The sequence below is a fragment of the Mixophyes fleayi genome, chromosome 4 (genome assembly GCF_038048845.1).
Source record: "Mixophyes fleayi isolate aMixFle1 chromosome 4, aMixFle1.hap1, whole genome shotgun sequence".
In the NCBI taxonomy this organism is placed as follows: Eukaryota; Metazoa; Chordata; class Amphibia; order Anura; family Limnodynastidae; genus Mixophyes; species Mixophyes fleayi.
Window position 1 is genome coordinate 65,457,481 of NC_134405.1, and position 17,874 is coordinate 65,475,354.

Consider the following 17,874-nt stretch of genomic DNA (forward strand, 5'->3'; position numbering starts at 1 on the left):
GCCTCACAGACTCACCTCTTCCCATGTGCCGGCGGCGTCCTGGACAAAGACGTCGACCAAAAGTTAGGCACCGTGGACCGGAAGTGAGAAGGCGTCGGCGGCACTGGAGGCCGTGGCTGTGCCGGCAGTATAAGGCCACTCACTGCAAATGCAGCGTACAGGCTCCCGAGGGTCCAGGTGAGGCTTCGTGGCCACTTTGAGTTAGCGACTATTAAGGTCGTTGAACACCCGGGTCACTGTGGGGTCCACTAGGAGCGGATGCACAGGGAGGAGGCCAGGCGACGTCCGCAGGAAATCACTGAGGCGGAGGGGGCCAGTAGGGGCAGCTTCTCTGTTGCATCACCTCACGATAAGATACCGGCAGATCTGTATAGGAGTTCCAGAGGGGGAACCAGTCCCAGAATCAATGGCGGAGCTAGGCCGCACACTCCGTCGGCTATTTGGGCGGTCTATGCCGCGTTTGACGGGATTTCGAAGGTCTCTTCGTGTGCCCGATATATTCAACCCCAATTTCGTGTAGATTGTGCCAATATCAACGATAGTTATTTAGGGTAAAATAAGGAACTAAGTCGGAGCTCAGCAATGTGAGATCATTCTCGCTGATAATAGCCATCGATAACAATTGTGGTTTTGTTATAGAATGTTAAGTTAACTGAAAGGGGAGGACTTTTGGAGCAATACAAACAAGTGTCCTGGTTCTCATTTTTTCTATTATGGGTAGTAGTGATTTCTTTTAGGCATATGTTATATTTTTATAAGGCTTATTAAAATTATTAAATTTAAAATCATTGATGAGTATTATTATATTGTGGCACCCCAGAATCTAAATGGATTGAATGCACTTCTTATTTTTTATGTAGTTTGTTTTAATAGAGTATTTTTGGTTGTTACACAACAACCTTTTAAGGAGCAGCAATCAATTTGTATTATTGAATACTGACATGTACATTAACAATTTTAATACTTTTTAATTACTACAACGGCTGAGATATCAATTAATTGGCCAGCGCCCTATTAATTCCCTCTTTCGGGGAGTTTTGGTTTGTCGAAGCAAGGAAGAGGCAAGCAACTACAGAGCAGTGAACCTTACATCTGTAGTAGAGTAATTGATGGAAACACTTTTAAAAGAAAGAGTTGTAGAATATCTCAAATCCAGTAACTTACAGGATCCCAAACAACACGGATTTACTGGGGGAGATCAAGTCAAACAAATCTTATGGACTTTTTTGACTGGATGACTAAAGTAATAGATCCTATCTTATCTAGATTTTAGAGGCTTTTGACACTGTCCCACTTCGCAGACTGTTAAATTAACTTGGAAAGAGGAAAGATACTGTGTTTTTCTTAAGGCACTCTAATGACAATAGTATTATATTAAAATCTCAATCTTTATTATAATCTATTAAAATCAAGATAAACTGTATTGAAATTTCTTCATATTTCAAATTAAAGAAACTTGTAGCGAAATATTAAATATGGATACCAAATAATGACCAAAATGAAATTCTGTTAAATAGGCAGTACTTTGCTGCCTAGCCGTGACGCTGTTCTAGAAGGTAAGTTTATTAGGTGTCCTTCAACTATGGTTTATCCATTTATTAATTACTGTTTATAAATACAAGCATATTGCTGACACCCATTTAAATAAAGGTCAAACCACGATCCCTAATAAATCAATCTTTATCTAATAATATGCGTCTGTAGTATTTTTTACACCATGTTGGCATGGTTTTGTTTTTTATATGAACCATATGAACCGCTTTAACACTGAGATCAGGATCCAGCTGAACAAGATTTGATTGACGACATTGGAAGTTATTTGAAGATACTACCACGCAATTTCTCATTATATATAGAGTAAGCATATTGGAAGGGGCAACAGCCCCGATATTTCTATTAAGTTTGGTGTTAGTATCTATCACGTGGCGCTGTGGTTTATATATATGCAGATTTCTTTATATTTCTTCACCGGTTCTCAGAGGGTCAGTTATTTGGGTATTTGATTATATACTTTGAGTGTATTTTACCTGATGTCGCACATGTCTCTTTCTTTTTTCTTATGACATGGAGACATTCTGTTGAAGATACTTTTTTTCTTTGGAAAACAATGTAGGAATGATGAGAGAGATCATTATTACTTACTTTAAAGACATTTGAAACCGATTTTTGTTTTTATGGACCATCCTTTTGAGAGACATATCTGTGTACTTATTTAGAGCTATGTGTGTTTGATTACTTTTGCCATTCAACATGGAAGCTACAATTGAATAATAGTAAGAACATCAGATGAATGTTACATATATAGGCTATTTACCTATTTCTGGTTGCGCCTGAAATATACACATTTGCATTTTTATATCTGCTTCAGTAAACTGACTATTTGCAATTAGCTCCATCGGCAAATGAACTTCAGTTAGCACAGATACATTATGACATCAGCAGCCTGTCACGTTATATAAGGGAATCTGGAGGGTTGCTTGCTGATTTTGGCGCTAATCTACAGAGAGGTGCGGAGTCTAACGTGCCACCGGTCTTCGCCAAAGACCCCCACAAGGGAGCTTGGGTTTAGCTGCGGGAGACACGCAGGTCACGGCCCTCAAAGAGAGTAAACAGTGAAGCAATTAGGTGGAAGAGGGTGTCAGGCACCCACAGTGGCAGGAGAGGTACCGAAGGAAGATCCACAAGCTTAGTCAGGCAATCCGAGGTCACAACCACACTGGTAGGTGAGGTACCGAAGGAAGATCCACAAGCTTAGTCAGGCAATCCGAGGTCAAACACAGCAGTAGGTATCAGTAACACCAGAACCAAGAGGGAGACTCAAGAGCAGGTCAGCATACAGCCGAGGTCAAAACACAGGAACAGTCTAAATACCAAGAACACAGGAAGTGCTGGAGTAAGGGGACCCAATACTCTGGCACCTGCATGGTGCCAGAGCCAAGAATAAATAGAGGGAGGTAGAGGACGGGATTACCGGTGGCGGTGACTTGAAACACTGCCGCCGGGATCAGGAGTAGCGTTCCATTGCTGTGCATACGCCAAACTGCCTGACAACTCACCCCAGAGCGTCACAGGAGGCAGGTGTCCGTCCCTGTGTAGAAGTGAAAATACAGAGACGGCGCCTGACACAGGCTACAATACACTGATAGATGTGACATTGAACTATGACCATATATGTGGGGTTCCTCTCTTTGAAGGAATATTCCTTGAGAATGAGTTGGAGCATCCATCATGATATTGTTTAGTTACTCAATGAGCAGGACAAAGAAGGACAGAGAGTTAAATAATCTGTTCTGGGCGGTAGCAAAGATATAAGACAGTAGAGCATGCGTCGCGTCCAAAAAGTATATTGGCACCTCCCATGGCTATGATGTGATGAGAACAAAAGAGGGGGAAAGACTATGTACTGGTTTAGATGGAAAGGGAAACCTCCTTGGGGATAAATTCAGGAACTGGTTGCAATGCCAACTCGCCTTGGTGAAAATAAAAAACAGCACCTTTAAAAGAAAACGCCCACAGCTCAGATACGTTCCTCACAGAAGTGACATCCACAAAGAAGGCCATTTTCAATGTCAGTATCTGAAGAGGAATTTGAGAGATGGGCTCGAACTACGGATCAATCCCAACTTTAGACCCAACTGCAGGAATTCCAAAAGGTGCAGTAGGGAAAATGTCCTAGATTAGTAGGATGCCCATTTACACCAAGAGAAAAGCGTCAAAACCTGTGCTAGGCTCATGTAGATGATAGCTCTCACAAAAAGCCTGTCTCAAGGGCCAATCCATTGAGCAGTAAGTTAAGATGGGGTATGACATCTTGTAATAGGTCCAGCACATAACAGGAGGTGCCAGGGGTCAATGATCAAGAGGGTAATGACATCAGGACTTTCCAGGGCTATGAAATTGGTTGAGACTCCCTACCGCTTCACTCTATGGATTATCAACAGAGGTACATCCATGCCATTAACACACACGGTAGAAGATTCCAATACAAAACTACTAACCACAGAACTTTACAGTTGTGATGAAACATTATGAGGTCGGTCCAGACAGATTTGCATCTTTGGAACACAGACTCAACTGGGGGGATAGAAGGGAGTGTCTCAAGGGCAGGGTGCAGTATTAAATCTAGCAGTAGACAGGGAGCGGCTGATCGATACAGTTTGTTTGTGCGGGTAAACATACTTCCCAAAATCGTCTGACTCGCAAGGCATATATGTGAATTTCTGCAAGTCTGCATGAGCTGCATTTGTGTGAACTTAAGGGTACTTGGCATGCATTTGTATGCCCCTTCCCTCCCAAGTCCCAACTATCCAGGTACATACGGGCTTAAGTGCCAGAAACACGTAAGTTTGCAAAAGAGCAAATGCATGTACCCTCACTGGGCAAGTACAGAGCAATTTCACGCAAGATATGCTAAGTAAACTGGCACACCCTGAATCAACCACTTAGGGGCATATTCAATTGTCCGCGGGATTGCCGAAAATCCCGCGGTCCGCGCAGGATTACCGTTATTACGGTAATCCTGCGTGGAAAAACCGTTAATACGGTAATTTACTCGCTCAGGGAGCTGCGAGCTGAAATCCAGCGAAAGATTACCATATTAACGGTAATAGTTTTTCTGCGCTCGAACCCGCGGACAATTGAATACCCCCATTAGTGTTCAATTTCCCAGAGGCAGGGTTTACACACCACCATTACTGTCACCCAATGCAACAGATGAGAACATTCATCTTACAATCCTTTTCTTTAGAGATGGGATTGGTAGAGTTGGCTGTGTGTTATGGACAAAAATAAATAAATTAAGGTGAACCACTTCAACTATGGACCATTGCATTTTCTTACCAGGTTGTGATGCACAGCCTGAAGTACATTAAAAGTTTGTATGCGATGCGTGATATCTTCCCACTCACTGGTAACTGCCAACACAGGCTTAGTGTCATACCATGGCAAGTAGTGATAGTAATTACCTGAAGAAATGCAACAAGGACATCAAATAAAAAACAGAGATCAAGGTTCATATGATAGCACAGACTATTTTTTATTTCCAAGAACTGTCATATGTAATAAACATTGGTTCCTGGAAGACTGGAACTATGTTATGGTTTCTTAGCACAAGCCATAATACCATTCAAATTGTTCTGTACAACTCTCAGTGTCTCTTACCCCTTATGCTATTCATTTTATTATTATTATTAGGTAAGCAGCATATTTTGGTGGGCTTTTCTGTTTCCTGACAGCATGGAAGAAAGCAAGTAAATTTAAAAAAAAATCCCCAGACAGGGGGGACACATGGCAGTGTGATGTCATTCAACATAGGGGCGGAGTAATGCTCAATAGTGACCAGATGCCTGGAAGTTCCTCTTGCTTCCTTCAATGATGCAGGAATGTCCACCTGGGAAAACTTAGAAAAAGTATGCAGGCACGATTTGGTATGGCAATACTACAGGATGCACTTCATAAGAGAGACCAACTGCCCAAGTCAAGTGCACCATGATCCTAGACAATAAATCTGTTGGATTGTAAACATAATTCATGAAAGAAAGACTGTATATCACTGTTGGCCTGTGAGTTGTTAGTATCTTGGCTCTGCAATTGCTGCTGGTGAACATATGCTGGTCCCTATCACTAGTCAAGTTAGTATACTGGATTTCAAGTGACCAAGCTGTTGTATGGTATGTAGATGCAAATGTTTTTTCCTTGTTAAGTCGGTCTTACGGGGTTCTGTAGAACCCCCTTGTAGTTATATTTTGACCGGGGTTTGTGTTTCATTAGATAGCATCCATACAGGTGAGTCCATTTCTAGTGTTGATAGAATATGTGTTTATGGGGCTCTCAGTTACTCCCACTTCTTACGCTATGTGAGTAGGGGGCCACTTGACTAGCGTGCAACAGAATGGGTAAAAGAGCCTGTACACTGCACTTCTTCCTTGGGACAGCAGCTCGAGTAGTGTGAGTTCTCACAGTAACCAACGCCATCGCCCAGCTCCGTCTGGGTTGTGGGGAAATCTCGTCCACTGCTGTCCTGCACATCCGTGTACAGGTGGGTAAGTAGGATGATACTGTGGTTTATAAGTGAGGTCAACTATGCACATTGCGTTGATTCCATTTTTGGTCCCAAGAGAACTCTTAGATGTCAGCCACTGTATTATGGAGCACATACGCAATGCACCACCCACTGAAACTTCCTCTATCTTATCCTAGAAGTCCTTCAGGGGCCTCCCTTTGTATGGTTTCCCTGGGCTTCTCTCCTGGAAGCTGTTTTTTTATTGCCCATTGCCTTAGCTTGGCTTATCCCTGATCTTATAGCTCAGTCCCATCAGCTACCTTACCTTTTCATTGAACATTACAGCACTTTCAAACATAGCCTCTGGTTGTCATATTATCCCAAGTTGGGGATGCTGTCTGTGTTTCTCCAAAAGCTTGCCTTAAAACCCATTGCTGTTTTAAATTATGCCGGCAAAGTTGCCGAATATCGACGATTCGCTAAAACTGCTATTTAATACATTTACCCCCTAGAGTTCTTAAGTGAAGGTAGTTAAATTTATAACAATTAACTCAACATTATGACTATTTATTCCAATTGTTCAATGTTATTTGTTGATGACCCCCATAAATCCCTTGAAGGGTAACTGGATTCAAGAATGCAAATCTGCTCCTTCCAGCAGTAAGAAAAAAGGCATAGCAATTTTAATAAGCAAAAACCTACAATACACAAAGGGAACGTGGAGAGTAGATATGTCCTGCTAAATATCGCTATAGGGTAACAATTCACAAAAATTAACATATATGCTGTAAATGCACCTAACACTAAAATCTCCCAAACACTTATGCAATGTCAGACACCAAATCTAAACATAGGGGAAGACTTCAATACCACAAACAAACCAATTATTGACAAGGCTAACGTAACATCAGCAAAACTCTCTAAACAATCATAATGGATATGATACACAGTCTCAAATCACATTATGACTTAGTAGAACCATGGAGCTTATAAAGATATTTAGGTCAACCACTCATCATTCTAGAGTCCACCACTCTTTATCATGTATTGATTACTTATTAATGACAAACACACTGCTGCTTTGAATTCATCACACAAACATCAAAAGTATTCTCAGACCACATAACCATTTTGCTAGATGTGACCAGGACAGAACCCATTTCCCTTCTTATTTATAACATTGGGATAAGCCTGCCTCAAAGGCAGTCAAAATAGCATATGTGGCACGAAAAATAAAACATACAAAGAAGAATTCAACAGCATTATGATACTAATAAAAACTACCCTGCAGCCCACAAATTAGATATGTATAATAAAAGCAATCAGATACTCGTGACCTTTCTCACACAACATGCAATTCACAGGATTGACTATGACACTAACAAATTTTACAGATGGGGCAACAAAGCAGGACAAATATTATTGTACATGGCCAATTCACAAAAAAAACCAAATATTAGTATAATAGAACACCCTATCACAGTGGATATACTTATTACCACTCAAGATATCATCAGTGTTATAAACATGCCCTTAGAATAGCTCTTATCCTGTCACGGGCACTAGGAGTCTTTACCCAGGGATCACCAGATGGTAGGCTTACCAGAGCAATGTAGATGGTAATAGGGTACTCTGGTAGCTGGGTGATCACGGAACATGAAATGATGGCCGATGAGATGCTCAGGAAAGTCTATGACTAGCAACACTGGTAATAATGAGGTAATGATACACAAGGAACTGTATGGACAAGGACACGTGAAGGTAGTCAGTGGTCTGCGATAGCAAGTTGTACCACTGCTATAGTGAGGAGGAATGTCCAACAGAAACAAGGAGGTGATGAGAGTCAGCGGTCTGCGGGTAGCAAGTTGTACCGCTGTCTGAGTGAAGGAATGGAATCCAAGTGGAGGTATCCAGGTAGTCAGTGGTCTGCGGTAGCAAGTTGTACCACTGCTATGTGAGAGGATAATGGAACAGGTGATACCGGAAACAGGGATCAGTGGTCTGACATCAGCAAGTTGTACCACTGAATATATATGTGAGGAGGTGCACGGGGGAAGACTGCAACACAGGATATACACAGGCACCTTATACACGATCCACAGTAATATGCACAATATAGATATATATATATGTAAATGACTGATCAGGTCTGCAATCTAGAAAGTCTCTTGAAGTAGTCCAGCACAATGATAACACAGTCAATGATGGCAATAGACTCAGCGGATAGCAGACTCCAGAGAGAACCAAACACAGTCCAGCAAGATATGCAATACACAGCACAGTCAATGAGAAGTATGCATACCGTGGTTCAGCAGTAGCAGTCAGATGGGATTGCAGCGGTACCTGAGCGGCTGGAGACCGACTGGATAGGAAGTCCCTGGATAGGTGAAGCAGCGGTCTAGCAGGTGCAGCGCACAGGTGAGTAGACCGACAGGGACACGAATCCACAGGAGTCAGCAACACGTGGAACTGGACTCATAGGAAACCCAGGAGAATGGAGATGATCCAGCAGAGGGTAGTAGAAGAGATACAAATCCAATGCTGACAGGAGGGTAGAGACCAGTGGAACACGTGAAGGCGTGGAGAGTGGATCAGCAGGAGATGGACGATAGCGCTGACCACAGCGGCAGGACTCAGCGGCACACGGAGGTAACCAGTAGCAACCACAGGAACCAACAGCGATGGGAAACAGGAGTGCAGCGCAGGGCAGGAGCTGTAGATCACGAAGTGTAGCAGATGGTAATGAAAAGCGGCAGTCTCGAGGAAGTCACAGCAAAGATGAGATGAGAGTGTAGTGCACGGAGGCAGCGGATAGTAATCAGCTGGCAGTCACGATGTTGAACACAGGCGAGTTGCAAGCAGGAGACTGTAGTGCACAGAGGCAGCGGATAGTAGTCAGCTGGCAGTCACGATGTTGAACACAGGCGAGTTGCAAGCAGGAGACTGTAGTGCACAGAGGCAGCGGATAGTAGTCAGCTGGCAGTCACGATGTTGAACACAGGCGAGTTGCAAGCAGGAGACTGTAGTGCACAGAGGCAGCGGATAGTAGTCAGCTGGCAGTCACGATGTTGAACACAGGCGAGTTGCAAGCAGGAGACTGTAGTGCACGGCGGCAGCGGATAGAAATCAGCAAACAGACTTGATGAGAAGCAGGTGAGTGAGGTACAAGCTGGAGTGCACGGAGGCAGCGGATAGCAATGAGCAAACAGTCACATAGATATAAAATAACGTTGAAGTGGTGTAGAAGACTGTAGTGCACGGAGGCAGCGGATAGGAATCAGCAAACAGTCATGATGATACAGTTGATGGTAGAAGTGGTATGGAACCACAGTAGTAGAAGTGGTTTGGAAACCACAGGAATCAGCAGCGCTGAATACACGAGTAATACAGGAACACCTTCAGAGACTCATGAGGAATGAGACTCCAAGATCAGGCAACGTGGTGTTGACCACAGGTGCTTAATATAGGGAGGTTGCCTGATCTGCCAATTAAGTTAAAGGGGTATACACTGAAGTATAGAAAAGGGCTGCGCATGCGCAGACCCTCAGGATGGCGGACGGCCACGGTTCCTAAATGTCCGGGAAGAGGCACTCACGGTCCGGTGAGTGACATATCCAAGATGGCCAGGACTGTTTCATGAAGATTCCATCTTGAATCTGTGTTATGAACTTCCCCTTAGCACAGTCCTTATACAAGATGGCCAGGATTGTTTCATGAGAATTTCTTCTTGGATTTCATTTCCTGTTTGAGCCTATTAACACTTCCTGACTGAAGCCTTTGCTTGTCTATTGTGCTTGAATCTGAACTAGATGCTTTCACTGAACCATGCTCTCTTTTGTGATTAGGACTGCAATTGTTTGATACTTTCACCGGACCTTTCTCGGCCTTGTGATTATTGACTTTACTTGATAAATATTTTAGATATGGATTATAAAATATATCCTGTTTACCTTTGAACTACATGGCTATTGGACTTCCAACTGTGATAGCCACACAATTTTATATATATTGCCCCACCTACCAATGAATTATTACTTGAAACATTACTCCACGATTCAAAGCTCCACAATGCAAATCTATTTGGAAAAGCTGACAAACACTTAGGGGGAGTTTCAATTGTGCACACTGTCGGCAATTACGGTAGTAATCTCTGTTCAGTTTTACTTGCACCGTTTACTCTATGGGGTTCGAGGAAAAATTAGCAGAGATTCCAGCCATAAAGTCAGCGCGAGGTGTCTCCGCGGATGTTCCGAAGATTCATCACGCCAAATTGAATCTCCTCCTTAATGTGTATATTACAGAAGACAAAATCAATCTAGCAATAAGTAGCAAACACCCCAGCAAAGCCTCAAACCCTCATGGTTTGAATGAGGATTATTATAAAATTCTTAATGTGGACATAATCTCAACCTTAAAGAAACTTTTCCAAGAAATTCAAAAGTACCAAATCGTATATGCAAATTTCAATGAAACATTTACCACCCTCCATTACAAATATGATACGAATCCAAAATCTGTTCCTTTATATTGCCCTATCACATTACTAAACCAAGATTTTAAATTACTTGCCAAAATCATAGCTAACAAGCTCCAAACGATCATGGCCTCCTGTGACAGAATGGAACGCCTATGCCACCGTCTGTTGTTGCTGGGAACCGGCTGGGCTTACTTTGCCACCGTTCTCTTTCTTTATCCCAAATGCGCCTTCTAATTGCAGTAGGAGGGGCTTATAATGCTGCCACCACTGAGCTCCTTTATGGCGCTCAGAACCACGTTCCTTCTGGGTAACTGTCGCTGCTAGTGTACTCCTGTGCTGGTACACTTGGGCTGGTAACACCGGACCTCTTACTATAGATCCGGGTTGCTGTAGATGGATCCTCCCTGGCCTATCACACTGACCAGAGCTGCAGGTAGCAGGCAGAGCGGTGGTACTGGAAAAGCTTGGGTCCAAACCTCAGAATCAGCCGGAGAACCGATTAGATTTAGGGTCTAATCGGCAGGTCACAGGATTATATCAATATTGAAGATGTTGTCAAGCAGGTCTTTGAAGCAGAGTGATGTTTAATGCTCAAGTGTCCTGACAAGGACAGTCCCTGTCATGAATCAATGTAGGAATACAGCCAAGGAGCCATGGATAAGGTGAAAAAACCATACAATGTTTATTGCTGGAGAGTAGGAACAGATGATGAAATAATGAGTTTGCAGAAATTACCAGATAGGCTGGAGCTGGCGCCTCAGGACATGCGGCTGGAGCTGGCGCCTCAGGATAGGCGGCTGAACCGCATGGACTGGCAATTCGGGCTGAACCGCATGGACTGGCAACTTGGGCTGTAGATCTGGAACAGAGACAGCGGCTGGAGACTCGGCACTGGAGGCAGCGGCTGGAGACTCGGCACTGGAGGCAGCGGCTGGAGACTCGACACTGGAGGCAGCGGCTGGAGACTCGGCACTGGAGGCAGCGGCTGGAGACTCGGCACTGGAGGCAGCGGCTGGAGACTCGGCCCTGGAGCCAGCAGCTGAAGACTCGGAACTGGGTAGCACGGTGGCGAGAGACTCAGGAGCAAGCAGGACGGTGGCAGGAGACTCGGGTGCAGAGGCAGCGGCAGGAGATTCCGCACTGGACACCGTGACAGCAGACTCAGGACCGGACACCGTGGCAGCAAACTCAGGACCGGACACCGTGGCAGCAGACTCGGGACCGGACACCGTGGCAGCAGACTCGGGACCGGACACCGTGGCAGCAGACTCGGGACCGGACACCGTGGCAGCAGACTCGGGACCGGACACCGTGGCAGCAGACTCGGGACCGGACACCGTGGCAGCAGACTCGGGACCGGACACCGTGGCAGCAGACTCGGGACCGGACACCGTGGCAGCAGACTCGGGACCGGACACCGTGGCAGCAGACTCGGGACCGGACACCGTGGCAGCCGACTCGGGACCGGACACCGTGGCAGCCGACTCGGGACCGGACACCGTGGCAGCCGACTCGGGACCGGACACCGTGGCAGCCGACTCGGGACCGGACAGAGTGGCAGCCGACTCGGGACCGGACAGAGTGGCAGCCGACTCGGGACCGGACAGAGTGGCAGCCGACTCGGGACCGGACAGAGTGGCAGCCGACTCGGGACCGGACAGAGTGGCAGCCGACTCGGGACCGGACAGAGTGGCAGCCGACTCGGGACCGGACAGAGTGGCAGCCGACTCGGGACCGGACAGAGTGGCAGCCGACTCAGGACCGGACAGAGTGGCAGAAGACTCAGAGCTGGAGGCAGATGATGGGACCTCGGAACAGGAGAAAAGGGCTGGGACTTCGGAACAGGAGACAGGGGCTGGGACCTCAGAAAACAGGAGACAGGGGCTGGGACCTCGGAACAGGAGACAGGGGCTGGGACCTCGGAACAGGAGACAGGGGCTGGGACCTCGACACAGGAGACAGGGGCTGGGACCTCGGAACAGGAGACAGGGGCTGGGACCTCGGAACAGGAGACAGGGGCTGGGACCTCGGAACAGGAGACAGGGGCTGGGACCTCGGAACAGGAGACAGGGGCTGGGACCTCGGAACAGGAGACAGGGGCTGGGACCTCGGAACAAGAGACAGGGGCTGGGACCTCGGAACAGGAGACAGGGGCTGGGACCTCGGAACAGGAGACAGGGGCTGGGACCTCGGAACAGGCGACTGGAGCTGGGACCTCGGAACAGGCGACTGGAGCTGGCACCTCCGGACAGGCGACTGGAGCTGGCACCTCAGGACAGGCGACTGGAGCTGGCGCCTCGGGACAGGCGACTGGAGCTGGCGCCTCGGGACAGGCGACTGGAGCTGGCACCTCGGGACAGGCGGCTGGAGCTGGCGCCTCGGGACAGGCGGCTGGAGCTGGCACCTCGGGACAGGCGGCTGGAGCTGGCGCCTCGGGACAGGCGGCTGGAGCTGGCGCCTCAGGACAGGCGGCTGCAGTTAGCAGATTGGGTCTCATCCCAGAGAACAGAAATGGTGCAGCATAAACAAATTTGGAATGCAGAGAGGAAGCAACCGGGGATGGATCAGTAGGATGACGTGGTCTACGGATAGGACAGTCCTGTAAGAAGTGCTCATTGCTGGCACAGTACAGACACAATTTGTTTGTTATTTTGTGCCGCCGCTCCTCTTCGGAGAGATGGGGGCGTGGACCACCTGTGAACCGGGAATTAGTTAAACCATAGTTCTTAGTAAACGGCAAATTTGTAGGAGCACAATTACGAGGTGTTGCTTGCACAGATTCCACAGCAGAGAGGATTGGTGGAGACATATCACCTGCTTCTGCATTAGGAGAGACAGAGTCTGACATCCTCCTGAGTGGGTCCATAAGCAAGATAGAAAATTTAGCCGGCTGGGAGCGTAGCAGGATTATATCCATCTGTAAAGCCTGTAGTTGTGGCAATTCAAAGGCTGATAACGCAGACATGTTCCAAAAATATTAAAATGAATTGCAGAACAAAAAGCTCCCAGAATAAAAAACTTTCACCTGACTCCTAAGTTGTTTTGTGGGCTGGTTATACTGTCACGAATCAATGTAGGAATACAGCCAAGGAGCCATGGATAAGGTGAAAAAAACTATACAATGTTTATTGCTGGAGAGTATGAACAGATGATGAAATAATGAGTTTGCAGAAATTACCAGATATACAGCAGTTGCAGGTAAATGGGAGGTGAGGAAAGCAAGTACAGGGAAATGCACAGGTAAGTCCCAGGTTAACAGATGTAACAGGTCAGCAGAATGTATGTTGAGATAGATCTCAAGCAGCATAAATCCAGGAGCAAAACAGGAGGAAGTGACCACAGAGTATAACAACAATAACCAGCCATGTGTGCTGGGAGTGACAGGTATATATATGGGAAACAAAAACACACCCAGGTGCATGGGATAATTGGAGAACATGTTAACCCCTAATACAAATAAGATAGGCACGATAGCAGCACCTCTGGTGATCAGAGGTACTGCTGCAAATACACACTAATAAAGTCAAAAGGCAGGAGCTGCCAGGCAAAGTAGCATGGAATGCATAACCTTGCAGGCAGATCCTGACAGTCCCACTGATTTAAGGTATCAGTGGTCAGGTCAGATGGAACATCAGAATGATACATTACATGCTCACACAGCTAACCTTTTATACAGTTCTGAAATAACTCCTAGCAGAGGTAAGCCAGCCCCTTGGACCTAGCTGGCTCCATCCAGTCTAGAATATTCCCTCACATCTCAGGTTGTAATCTATTTACACACACATGGATTAACATGCATTGCAAAACCACTAATATTTACATTTTTCTGTGAAATTCTAGAAACGCTGTGATGTCCGGCCTCTTTGTTTTAGACGCAGGAAATGTAGCAGCATGTTTTAAAGTAAACCTTCCTGTCTCCAAGTGAAACCTCACACATCAAAAGGCCTGATTAGCATTAGACCTTTTTGTTCCAACAGTTGCAGAAAATACATTCCAAAAACAGGTTTACACGTCTAACAAGTCATTTCTCCACATCACAATACACAGCAGACTTTCTAAACAAAGGCTCATTGTATAATCTATATACATCAGAAATAAGGTATTTGCTTTTGAAAGGTTACAACAGAAAAACTAAATTTTCTACCCTGGTCTCAGAAATAACGATTTCCTATCTCACAATATCAAAAAATAAGTGTATTGGCAATTTATATAAATAAGTGCCCTGCGCTATTTGCTTTAAATACATTTTTACCAAAAGCTATTTAATAGTGATCCAGTCACACCTCCTTTCTAACACAACTTCAATTAGGCTCCATATCTAGAGTTGTAAAAACACAAAATATAATCATAAATATGACGCAGCTAAAGCTGGATAAAGTGTCATGTTCATTCTTGTAAGGCACTTCAAAAAATGTGCATTGAGGACCACATTTTCATAATTCATTAAATATATGTAGAATGAACCATATACGTTTCTTATAATCAATTACAAAAAGGGAGATCACGTAAGCATGTGTAGAGGAACTAGACAAAGCTGCCCTTTTTCATCTCTATTAATATCATTATTTAAAGAATTAATAACACTATTTAACCTTGCAATTGATCCATTCATTTGTAGTCTCCAAAAGTGGGATATATTTTAAGCGATTTCCATAGGACAAGTTACTATTTAAATCACACCCACTCCAGATGACCAAATCTACTGGTTAACAACATTTTTATTCTTTTTTGTCACAAGAGTGAATATAGGTGAATCTAATAGTATTTTCTGTGCTGAATTCAAACATCGTTTTAGAATCTCTCTATCACATAATGATTTTGAGTGACACCCGATTAAAGTTTACAATATTACATTTATTAACAATACATAGTAAATGATTAACTCACTTAAAATGTAGAAATATAGAATTTATGCAGTATTTTGCCTCAGGTGCATCCCTGTTAAGAGTCCAACAATAGTCAGCAAGCATACTTGGACTTCACTTGCCCTGATACCACTTTTGCATTACGGAAATATCCTGGAAGAACCATTCGCCATGTTCATCGCTGACTGCTCTAAGATTTGCTGGGGAGAAGTCCAGGTGCTAGTCCAAGAAATGTATTTTCAAAGACGTTACATACCATGGTCTTGTAAGAGTTTAAAAGATTGCCCACTATTTCTTAATAGTTCCAGCAAACACTCTTGAAAGACTCCCATGCAGATTTTTTCAGTATGATTCTACTGACCACTGAAGCTCTCATCTTGAATAAGTTCTTTTATTTTTGGTCCTACAAAGATTATCATAATCATCATCATCATTAGCTATTTATATAGCTCCACTAATTCCGCAGAGCTGTACAGAGAACTCATGCACATTAGTCCCTGCCCCTTTGGAGCTTACAGTCTAAACTTCCTAACAGACACATAGACAGATACTAGGGTCAATTTGATGGCAGCCAATTAACCTACCTGCACGATCACCCCAGCCTGTCCCAGAAACAGCAATCTGAACAGCTGGCCGTGACTGGCGTCACCTTAGTCACTTAGCAATAAATAGACCTTTCTGCCACCGCAAAGGATTTCTTATGATGTCCTTACGTTCACCAGAACCACTTATTAATGTTTCACACTTAAATCACATACACGTGTAGCATGAGCCTCCCTGGGATTCGTAAGTTCACAAAGAATCACGGAGAATACACTAGATTAAATTTATTTATTCTGAAAAATGTTTCCAAGGCTTATTTACAAAAATTAATAAGAAGACATACAATATGTTGCACAAATGAGTTTTAAAATATAAAATAGGAAATAAAATCAGAGTGGCTACTTACTAATTAAGACCTGGGGGAAAATGTATCAAGGTCCGATTTTTTCAGCGTTTTAAAATCCCAGCAAATCACTGGTGATGACCTGCGATTTTAGTCCCCAAGTCGCCAGATGTATTAAACTATGATTTTTACACTGATCTTAAAATTCCTGGTCATTTCTGGCGATTTGCTGCGATGTCAAACACTCCCGTGTTTAGCTTTCCTGTGTTTCCTAATTGTGTGATTAGTAAACACATCACTGTTACACTGCCCTGCCTATACAGCCGAAGGTCGGGCATCTCAAAATGTTAAAAATAGACAAATGTTTTAAAAAAAAAAAAAAGCATGGGGTCCCCTGGCTCGACCACTAGTAAGCCCAGTGCTGCAAGCCTACTGCTGGTTGCGTGACAATTGGGGAAAAATTGGTCCACCCGATTTTCACGTAACCAGCACTAGGTAAACCAGCCTGGGGTGGTTTGTAGCAATTAGCAGGGGGACATGTGGCAGTGGTCTCCCTGCCATAATGACAAACAACCCCAGGCTGTTCAGCGCTGGGCTGGATTAGCTAAGGATTGGGGTCTGTCGAAAAAAACGAGCGGGCCCTGCCTCTAGGAATAACCAGCCAAGTGCTGAAAGAACTTTGTTTTGTGGGCTGCCATAAACAGTGTGGGCATGCTGATGCTTGTATGACTACAAGCACCAGCATACCCATGGCATGCTGGCACTTGGAGAACCACAAGTGCCAACATCTCCTGACACCATGGCTGGCTATGACTTTGATTCAGCTTTCAAGTACTGTGTTATTCCTGTTCCTTTATCCACATCATTGGCGGTACTGCATGGGAAATTCAATATTGGGTCAAGTCCCTTAAATTCTTCATCTGACTATCTGTGGCTTATATTTGGATTATCATTATGCCAATATATACTATTTTGATGATCACTCAATTTGTGTTATGATAGCATATGGACACACTGTTTACAACGCTATTATTGCATTGTTTTATCACTGTTTATTTTTATATTATATATGTGACACTATTTGATGTTACTGATATTGTGAGGTGTAATTTCTTATGGTCATATTAACCATTTCAATATTATGTGTTGATATTTCTATGGTATATACCTTCAATAGATGCACCTTTTTACCATTTTATAATAAATTTGTTTGTTATATCTCTCTACATGCCGGTTTGAATATTTGATCTAATACTCATTTTAATTTTGTTCATGGTGGTTATATTGCGCTGGTTCTCTTTTTTGGATATGTAAAGTGAGAAAACCTTGGAGGGGCGTGATTTTATAAAGAAAATATCACAAGAAGAGACATAGTGGATTTTTTATTTAGAAACCCTTTCGCCCAATGGCCTTAATGTTGATTTCGATCTTCATACCTTTCTTTGAATTATGTTCATGATTTCTTTTGGGGATTTCTTTCTTTTTTCTGGGTCCCTTCTTTTTATTGTTATATGTGGGCCTCTCTATTGGCTTGTTTATTATTTATCTTTATTATTATTATTGTTATTAATGTATTTTTGTTTTGTGGTGTTTTTTCTTCATTATTTTATTTGTCTGTTTTTGTGGACACAGCTGGTTTGTTTTG

At 44.1% G+C, this 17,874-nt stretch overlaps 1 protein-coding gene across 5 annotated transcripts in view; it reads right to left on the bottom strand.

The window, feature by feature from the left end:
- FER1L5 (fer-1 like family member 5) overlaps positions 1-17,874 on the bottom strand; it is a 676,118-nt gene that overhangs the window by 531,648 nt on the left and 126,596 nt on the right. For all 5 annotated transcript variants that reach the window (XM_075207347.1, XM_075207349.1, XM_075207348.1 and 2 more), the window contains exon 22: positions 4,840-4,964. In XM_075207347.1, coding sequence (XP_075063448.1) covers positions 4,840-4,964 — 125 coding nt within the window. The remainder of the gene's footprint in view (positions 1-4,839; positions 4,965-17,874) is intronic.